General features: G+C 47.8%; 2 protein-coding genes across 5 annotated transcripts in view; both read left to right on the top strand.

Moving 5' to 3' along the window:
* LOC115415803 (uncharacterized) overlaps window positions 1-8,723 on the top strand; it is a 15,324-nt gene extending 6,601 nt beyond the window's left edge. Inside the window, exons 3-12 of the mRNA XM_030129437.1 lie at window positions 1,957-2,155; window positions 2,233-2,434; window positions 2,872-3,040; window positions 3,811-3,904; window positions 4,323-4,364; window positions 5,955-6,011; window positions 6,096-6,223; window positions 6,358-6,451; window positions 6,978-7,048; window positions 7,150-8,723. Of these exons, the coding sequence (XP_029985297.1) occupies window positions 1,957-2,155; window positions 2,233-2,434; window positions 2,872-3,040; window positions 3,811-3,904; window positions 4,323-4,364; window positions 5,955-6,011; window positions 6,096-6,223; window positions 6,358-6,451; window positions 6,978-7,048; window positions 7,150-7,386 (1,293 nt within the window). The 3' untranslated portion in view covers window positions 7,387-8,723. The remainder of the gene's footprint in view (window positions 1-1,956; window positions 2,156-2,232; window positions 2,435-2,871; window positions 3,041-3,810; window positions 3,905-4,322; window positions 4,365-5,954; window positions 6,012-6,095; window positions 6,224-6,357; window positions 6,452-6,977; window positions 7,049-7,149) is intronic.
* Window positions 7,777-9,170, top strand: LOC115415825 (basic proline-rich protein-like). Of its 4 annotated transcripts, none has more exons than XM_030129469.1 (2): window positions 7,777-8,908; window positions 8,943-9,170. In XM_030129469.1, exons 1-2 carry the CDS (start codon window positions 7,801-7,803, stop codon window positions 9,134-9,136), a joined length of 1,302 nt encoding a protein of 433 aa, XP_029985329.1. In that variant the 5' UTR covers window positions 7,777-7,800; the 3' UTR covers window positions 9,137-9,170. The 4 variants fall into 4 exon arrangements, with proteins under 4 accessions (XP_029985329.1, XP_029985331.1, XP_029985332.1 ...); XM_030129471.1 differs by having other exon boundaries at window positions 7,777-8,693; window positions 8,773-9,170; XM_030129472.1 differs by having other exon boundaries at window positions 7,777-8,659; window positions 8,739-9,170.
* The last annotated feature ends 560 nt before the right edge of the window (window positions 9,171-9,730 follow it).

The following is a 9,730-nucleotide window of genomic DNA, read 5'->3' on the forward strand; positions in this document are numbered from 1 at the left end:
CTGAACTTCAGGTGGGTCTTTTATTTCCTGTCTTTCATTATTGGACACACTGATTAATCCAGGTGGGCCTAATTAATCAGTATCACAAGAAGTAGCAGACACAGCTGGATTAATCAGTGTGTCTAATGAAAGAAGCAAAATAAAGGACCCACCTGAAGTTCAGGAAGTAGAGGGGCTGTGCAGAGAGCCCACTGGTTTCTTTTTTTTTTGATAAGTAACAGTTTTATTTGTTACATTCATATTCTGTCTCATAACCTATAACCCCCCCCCCCACCTTATCTGTCTGTCTCATAACCTATAACCCCACCCCACCTCTGCTGCTTCATTTTTGTAAAAAGTAGTTGGATTTTGCCAAAATTCAGCTGTGACAAGGTAAGAGAAGGCTTTCCCCAAGCCGTGCACCATTTTGTCAGTGCTTCTGGAAAATTACCCGTACAAACCACGGGTGCACGGCTCGCTGCCTAAATCTGTGCTCGTCACTATCGTACTAAACTATCCACACATTCGACAGTTCCATAATGAACACAAACCTAGTCCTCCACAGGGCTAACGTTATGTTAGTAAGGTACATTAATGTTAATTTCAAAGATTTGTGCTACGTTAATTCTATTTTATCTGGGGTCCTCTGCTCCATTCTGGGTGTTTTATGAGCAGATGCTCCATCAAAGATGAGCTGTTGTTTTATGGAAGGGCAGTGTTACAACAGATACATGTCACAGTGTGTACTTTACTGTTCAGTCTGAAATGCTTCCACACTTTTGACATTTTCTGTCTTTTTTAATTGTGTTTTTTTTGTCTTTCGTCATTTTGTTGTATTCACTCGTCTCTTCCACGTTCCCGCTGCTTCATCTGAACACTTCCACGTCTTCCGTCATCTTCGTCTGCATAAGTAAGCGTGTTGTGACACATTAAATAGTCTGTGTGAAATGCCGTGCTTTGAGCTTTACAAATGAATAAGCAATTCCTCAATGCAGAGAAAATTCCTCGATCATATTTTGTAATTGAGGTACTCGAATTACTCGAGGAATCGTTTCAGCCCTAATGCAATGACTGTGATTAGTGATGTTACTTCAATAAAGACACGTGAAACAACCGTCTTTAGAAGCAGCTTGAGCAGATGTCACTGAAGTCTGAGTACCAAGCCAGGATAAAGAGTTACTTATAAGGCAAATTATTAAAAAAAACATCAAACACCAAAATATGGTTATTCAAATATCAATGTTATCTATGTCATATGGAGCAGTATTTGTTTGGTCACTGACAGGTAAAACATAAAACTACATTACAATATAGGAGGGTAAAGAGCTAAGACGAAACAATGAAGGTGAAGGCTTCGACAGACATGCCGTTCTTTATGAAAAACAGAACGTAACCTGATGCAAACACTTCATCGTCGCACGCACAAACGAGTTAGCAGTGAAAGTTCGTAGTTTACTGTTCCTGTCACAGGATGATGAGCGTGAGTAAGCAGAGATGTGCACGTGAATGTCCTGAAGCGCTGTGAGTCATGGAGGTCAAAGGCTGATTGGTCCTGAGGCCTCAGGGTGTGGCCTGTGGGTGGGCGGGGCCTCTGATGGCGTGATGGCCTCTGAGTCGACATTGTGTGATCCCCGACAAAAGATGAAAAACATACTGAAGTCTTGATGGAGAAAACTGTGGTCCTATGTTGGACAGTGAGCGGTCCTCAGACTGCTGTGGACCTGGTCTAAGACCAGACGGTCTGGGACCCACTTCTGACAGGATGAGAGACTTCCTTTGAATATTTCTGAGTGTGAAGCAGCGACAACCAACATCTAAACAACGAGGACAAACCGTGACTCCTCCACCTTCTGCAGGTCCATGTTTCAGATGCAGCTTCTGAGAAGGATCTCACTACTGACACTGATGGTTTAAGTTGTGGTTATGTGATGTTTCATGTCACGTTTTAGTTGATGTTTCATGTGATGTCTGTTTCAGATGTTTGGAGCTAACACTAAAGCTCTGATAAAAAACCTGGGCGCTGAAGGAGACCTCATCTACAATAAAAACATCAACACGAAGGTGCCGATACTGACTCTGGTCAAAGAAAAAGACTGGGTGTTGTGGCCATGGATCAAGTACACTTTGGTCGACCAATCACTGCTCGACCTGCTGGAGGAGGCGGAGTTCACACCAGGTAAACACTACCACTGGTTCAGGCCAGTGTGAAGGTAAAGACATCAGTAACATCTGCACTGACCTCCTCTACTGCAGAGTACAAAGAGGACGTTCTGGCAAAGAACATCACCATGAGCCAATTCATATCCGGCAGCGGAGAGGTGGGGCTTAAAACTCCTAAAGGGGCGGCAAACCTTCAAGTGACAGGTGGTGTGGACACTGTGGACGCAGTGTCCACATTCACCCTGAACAGAAGGACAGTGAACATCGACAAACTGAGGAAGAGCTGCAATGGCAGGTACGTCTGTTTTAAAGGTCAATGGATCAATGAACGTCCAAAACAACAAAACCCAACATGACGACTGATCAGCTGATGACATCACCAACCCGAAAAACTTCACCACAGTCTGAAATAACCTGATTTAAGTCAGAGATGCAAGAGGAAAAATAATCAATCAACCAATAATTCAATGTCATTCAACTGAACATAAAACCTAAACAGTAAAGGTGAAGGTGGGACGTTTAGTTGTTCTACTTCCTGTTTTCTGCTGTCGGAGCTCAGTTTGGATACTGATGTTTGTAAAACGTTGCTGTTGTCTGTCTCTAATCCAATCCAACATCTGTCTGACTTCACTTACATCTGTCGTTCTTCTTTATCTTCTTCATTTTTTTATGTCGGTTGTGTCTGATGTTTGTCTGGTGTCGATTCTGGTTCTTCTCTGATGTTCATCTCAGGAAACTGAAGCAGGAGGAGGTGGACGGGCTGAGACTGAAGAAATCAGAGAAGCTGAAGTTTGTCTATCAGACTGTCTTCAACGTTGCCCCGGTGACATTTGACAAAGGAGAAGGAAGTAAGGGCTCCATGACGGCAGGATGCTCCCTGTTCACAAAACTGCAAATGATGGTGAGTGTCTGAGGAGGTCATATGACTTCCATTGGCTGACCTTCTCTGTAAATGGTCAAATAACCTGTTCTATTTTAGTGAGGAAATGATTAAAGATAACCTCAACACCTTTAAGTCAAGTGTCAGCTGCTTTGCTGAACTGAAATATTCCCTGGACCAGGGGTCCACCTTCTACAGGTGCTGGACGGTGCATCAGTTTGTCCAAGTGGTTCATATATATGGCTTTGGGGTGTTCTGGGGGGGGTTCAGGGGTAGCAGGTCTATGGACACTGCGTTGCTGGGAGCAGGTCAGACCTGTTCCTAATGAGGAACAGGATTTGTAGATGCAGCTGGGGGTCCGCTTTGGTGGCGTCAGGGTGGAACCTCTGCTTTCACAGACGACATGGTCCTATTGGGTTCATCAAACAGTGACCTCCAACACAGGTCACACTGTGGGAAGTGTTTGAGGATCAGTACCTCCAGGTCTGATTTGAGGCAGAATTCCTGGGTTGAGCTACTGCCACAGGTAGAAGAAGGTGGATGGGTTCTCCATTAGAGGTGGGGGAGGAGTTCAAACATCGAGGAGGAGCTCAGAGTCAAGTCACTGCTCCTCCACATCCAGAAAAAAAACACAGCTGAGGTGGTTCATGTGGTCAGGACGCCTCCTGCTCAGGTGTTTCTAGTCCAACCTTGGAGGCATTGGAGGGCTTGTGTCGGTCGGACAGATGGGTGAATTTACCAAACTGCTGCAGCTGATGAGCTGACCCTTGTTTGTTGGATTTTATGTTCAGGTCAGCAGAAAACAGAAGATGAAGTTTGATATCGATGCAAACTTCACCTTTGCCTACAGCCTGATGGAGATAACAACAGATGGAGGCACATTGGGTAAGAAGCACCACTCAGGTTTAATGACCTATCAGAATCAAGGATTCAGCAAAGACGTTGCAGGAAAAGGTCTATAAATACCTGATCACATATAACAGGTACTTATGAAGGAACCAGTCCAGTGATGACAAACCATTTAAGATCATCAGAACTTCAGCCTCCACAGTAAAATACTGCACATCCACATCATGGTAGGATCAGATCATGTTGAACATGTAGAGTGTTGTGTGTTACTGAGGCCAGCAGAGGGTGCACATCGTCCTCCTGCAGCTCCAGGTTTAGTCTCAGACCAGCAGGTCATCATCACATGATGGTTTATCCAAACCACAAACAGGTTCAAAATAAGCAGCTGTAGTAAATGATACATGAAGAAGAGGTGGAGCAGGAACACCTGACCTTATGCTTCCCTGTTCTTCAGGAATCCCACGCAGAACCACGAAGGTGGACATGTGCAAACCAGGTGAGTTCAAGTGTCTCTTTCATTTTCTGTTTGAGTCAAATCTGACATAAACTCAGAGAATCAGCCTCAGACTTTATTCCTGAGTCACTGAACGTCAAATAGAAATGACATTTTAAAAGACGTGTAAACTGTGGTCCTGGACCTTCTGGGACCTCAGGTCCATTTCCTATCCTGAGTCCTGGAGGTTCTTAGCCCATCAACGCTCTTGGATTTGGGCATCATTTCTTAATGTCATCTCTGTGACATGTTGTGTTTTAATCCAAACCAGGGGACCTAAACCCAATCATAAAAATTATTAAATACATATGAACATACAGGCAGATGCTGAAACATGAGCTGCTGAAGCTGTTTTGGTTGAAAAAAGTTCAGATTCTATTAGTGCTGCAACAACAAATCAATTAAATAGATCCAAATCAATTCTTAAAAGATTCGGCAACAAATTCAGCAGTCGATTCGTTGGGTCTTGGCCATGTTCATATTGTGAAAACACAGACAGATTATTAAAGCTACTTTTACATTCTGGTCTTGGTGTCCAAAATTCCAGGGCACAGTATATTTTGGTCAAACGGGGCTGCTGTGGCCACGGGAACAGAATGTTAACCTTGCTTAAGATAGCTTATATGTCATGATTACTTTAGCCTGCTTGCTAGTTAGACACTATTGCCACAATTATGACGTTTTCATCCATCTCCGTTTATCAGGCCACCAGTCTAACGTTATCTATCATTGACTGGAACTAATACTGTACATCCAATGCTAGTTTGATAGCCTAGAACCGGAGCTGGTTTAAGACTACAGCTTGCTAGTCTCTAGCTATAACCAGTCTAGGTAGTGGGCTAGTGCTCGCTAACTAAACCCCAAGTCATTGCAGGGATGTAATTATTAGTGACTCGTCTGCAGCTTATATTACTTTGGTTAAATACTTTGAGAATTGAGTCTTTGGACTTTTACAAGTACCTTGGGTCCACATAAACAATAAACTGGATTGGTCAGACAACACAGATGCTCTGCACAGGAAAGGCCAGAGGAGGAGGTTCTTCCTGAGGAGACTGAGGTCGGATAGTTTCTGCAGCAGGCTCTTCCAAACCTTCTACCAGTCCATAGGGGCCAGTGCTCCTCCAAACCTTCTACCAGTCCACGGGGGCCAGTGCTCCTCCAAACCTTCTACCAGTCCATAGGGGCCAGTGCTCCTCCAAACATTCTACCAGTCTATGGGGGCCAGTGCTCCTCCAAACCTTCTACCGGTCCACGGGGGCCAGTGCTCCTCCAAACCTTCTACCGGTCCATGGGCACCAGTGCACTATTCTCTGCTGTAGTGTGCTGGTAGGGTGATGTTAGGACTGAACCTGGACAGTCTGGACCTGGACAGTTCTCCTGCCCCCCTGGATGATGAGCTGTGTCTGATGTTCAGCTCATTCAGCTGGTGGATTCTCCTCCAGGTGCAGGACTGAACGGTTCCATCAGTATGTGTGGTTCGTATAAACAGGCCCGATGGTTGGATATGAACAGTCATCGCTCTCACTTTGTCGTTTGTTAGTGACTGCATTCGTCTTCTCAGGCTTTTATTGTGAAATTGTTTTATTTTGATAGGATGTTGGCCCATCAGCTCTGACAGCGCTGGAGACTATCTGCAGACGGCGGTACAAGGTCCGATCACGGTTCAGATGTTTGAATGTGGTTTTGCAGAGGGACAGTGATGTAACGGTAGTGTCTGCTGTGTGATTGGTCCAGAGATCAAGAAGAAGGAGCGTTTCCTTCAGCCTCTGTCAGGTCTGAAAGAGTCGACTCGTCGGGATCTGATGAACAAACTGAGACAGATTAAGGACGATGAAAATGCTCTGACTCAGCTGGAGGACACGGTGAGCACCTCAAACTGAAATACACTGATCATCAGGCCTGGACAGGAGCAGGTGAAATGCACCCTGGGACGTGCAGATCTCTCCTTTCACACAGGTTCATATTTACTCACGTTTTATATTTTGTCTGTCCTCAGTTGGATCAGAACAGTTCAGGTTCAGATCTTCCTCAGTCCGACCTCTCATCAGGTCAGAGGAGAGCCGTCCTGTTGCTCGTCAGCGCCATCAACAGTAAGACACTGGAACTACATTTCCCAGAAACACAGACATGTTGACAGGTTTAACAGAGTTCATTAAGACTAAGAAAGACCAGGTCCAAGTGAGTCAAAGGTGGACCATGAGTCTGTCCATGTGGGATCAAGACGTCCATTAAGACCTAATGTTAAACTTATACAATAAACACTACGAAACTGATCAAAACACATATTTAGTCTGAGATCGATGTCACATGACTGACGACGAACCTAAAAAGTTCAATAAGAGTCAAGATGTACCTGATTCTCTCGACTAAAACGATACATCAACAAGAACAAAATAATCAACACAATCATCAATAAACTGATCAGAATCATTGACACAATTATCAATAACCTGATCAGACTCCTCCTCCTGCAGAACAGACAGGAAATGACTCAAATCTGGACTGAACTGAACAGCAGATTGTCCTGATGTGAACGTGTTGGGCGATCAGTGTCTTATTGTCATTTTATTTTGAAAAGGTTACATTTGTCCTGTGTTTCCTTCCTCTTGTGTTTAGCCCTCCCCCTCGGTGCAGCTCCTCTTCTGATTGGCTCTGACCCTATTGCTCTGAACGACCTCCGACAGCTGGTTGGTCCATTCGTTGTCACATGGTCCTCATTCCGACCAACTGGGCCGTTGTGTGTGTTTGTGTGTTTCAGGTGTGTGTTTGTGTGTGTTTGTCTGTTCAGGTGAGAGATCTGATAGACGGTCAGGTGACCCACCCTGAGGCTCCGCCCCCCTCCCTGAAGGAGGAAGGAGAGCTGAGCTGGGCGGCCGAGCTCCTCTGCTCCACCAATCAGACGCTGAGCCAGCTGAGCATGCCGAGCAAGCAGTGGGTGGGGCCAGACACGCCTCCAGAAGTGCTGCTGGAGGTGCTGAGCCTCACTGTGATTGGACTGGATCTGATGATGTCATCACGCAATTAACGACTATGAAAATATTACGAAACTAGAAAAGTACCCAGACAGTACAGACCTTCGCCAAGGCAGATTAGGTAAGGTTAGGTTTAGGGTTAGCACGGTTAGTGCAATTAGTGGTAAGGGTTAGGGATTAGCGTGATTAGTGGCTAGAGTGATTAGCGGTTGGGGTTAGGGTTAGCTAGCGCATTCACATGCCATCAAATGGCATTAAATAACACGTGAAAGGATGCAAATGTGTACGTATAGCATGCCAAATGCAATAAACTGGTGCCACATAAAACTTCATTTCATGAGATCAGTCTGAAAAATAACACAAATAAAGCACGAACCAACCATGTAGCATCAGCAACACTCCCCCGACACCCCCCCACACACACACAAAATACCTTTCCTCCTTTTTAGTCCCCAAAGTTTTTACGCATGCTAATAGTCAACGCCAGTGTAGCAGCAGGCTTTACTCAGAGCACTGTTAAACACCACCACAGGACCAGCCCCAGATGGTCCCAAACACCACCACAGGACCAGCCCCAGATGGTCCCAAACACCACCGCAGGACCAGCCCCAGATGGTCCCAAACACCACCACAGGACCAGCCCCAGATGGTCCCAAACACCACCACAGGACCAGCCCCAGATGGTCCCAAACACCACCACAGGACCAGCCCCAGGTGGTCCCAAACACCACCACAGGACCAGCCCCAGGTGGTCCCAAACACCACCACAGGACCAGCCCCAGGTGGTCCCAAACACCACCACAGGACCAGCCCCAGATGGTCCCAAACACCACCACAGGACCAGCCCCAGGTGGTCCCAAACACCACCACAGGACCAGCCCCAGGTGGTCCCAAACACCACCACAGGACCAGCCCCAGATGGTCCCAAACACCACCACAGGACCAGCCCCAGGTGGTCCCAAACACCACCACAGGACCAGCCCCAGGTGGTCCCAAACACCACCACAGGACCAGCCCCAGATGGTCCCAAACACCACCACAGGACCAGCCCCAGGTGGTCCCAAACACCACCACAGGACCAGCCCCAGATGGTCCCAAACACCACCGCAGGACCAGCCCCAGATGGTCCCAAACACCACCGCAGGACCAGCCCCAGGTGGTCCCAAACACCACCGCAGGACCAGCCCCAGATGGTCCCAAACACCACCGCAGGACCAGCCCCAGGTGGTCCCAAACACCACCGCAGGACCAGCCCCAGGTGGTCCCAAACACCACCGCAGGACCAGCCCCAGATGGTCCCAAACACCACCACAGGACCAGCCCCAGGTGGTCCCAAACACCACCACAGGACCAGCCCCAGGTGGTCCCAAACACCACCACAGGACCACCACAGGACCAGCCCCAGGTGGTCCCAAACACCACCACAGGACCAGCCCCAGATGGTCCCAAACACCACCACAGGACCAGCCCCAGGTGGTCCCAAACACCACCACAGGACCAGCCCCAGATGGTCCCAAACACCACCACAGGACCAGCCCCAGGTGGTCCCAAACACCACCACAGGACCAGCCCCAGGTGGTCCCAAACACCACCACAGGACCAGCCCCAGATGGTCCCAAACACCACCACAGGACCAGCCCCAGGTGGTCCCAAACACCACCACAGGACCACCACAGGACCAGCCCCAGGTGGTCCCAAACACCACCACAGGACCGGCAGCTGGTCCTTCTGTCCTTTACACAGACGGTCAGCTGGTCCTTCTGTCCTTTACACAGACGGTCAGCTGGTCCTTCTGTCCTTTAGACAGACGGTCAACTGGTCCTTCTGTCCTTTACACAGACGGTCAGCTGGTCCTTCTGTCCTTTAGACAGACGGTCAACTGGTCCTTCTGTCCTTTACACAGACGGTCAGCTGGTCCTTCTGTCCTTTACACAGACGGTCAGCTGGTCCTTCTGTCCTTCTGTCCTTTACACAGACGGTCAGCTGGTCCTTCTGTCCTTTACACAGACGGTCAGCTGGTCCTTCTGTCCTTTACACAGACAGTCAGCTGGTCCTTCTGTCCTTTACACAGACGGTCAGCTGGTCCTTCTGTCCTTTAGACAGACGGTCAACTGGTCCTTCTGTCCTTTAGACAGACGGTCAACTGGTCCTTCTGTCCTTTAGACAGACGGTCAACTGGTCTTTCTGTCCTTTACACAGACGGTCAGCTGGTCCTTCTGTCCTTTACACAGACGGTCAGCTGGTCCTTCTGTCCTTTACACAGACGGTCATCTGGTCCTTCTGTCCTTTAGACAGACGGTCAACTGGTCCTTCTGTCCTTTAGACAGACGGTCAACTGGTCCTTCTGTCCTTTAGACAGACGGTCAACTGGTCCTTCTGTCCTTTACACAGACGGTC

The sequence above is a fragment of the Sphaeramia orbicularis genome, unplaced genomic scaffold (assembly GCF_902148855.1).
Source record: "Sphaeramia orbicularis unplaced genomic scaffold, fSphaOr1.1, whole genome shotgun sequence".
Classification (NCBI taxonomy): Eukaryota; Metazoa; Chordata; class Actinopteri; order Kurtiformes; family Apogonidae; genus Sphaeramia; species Sphaeramia orbicularis.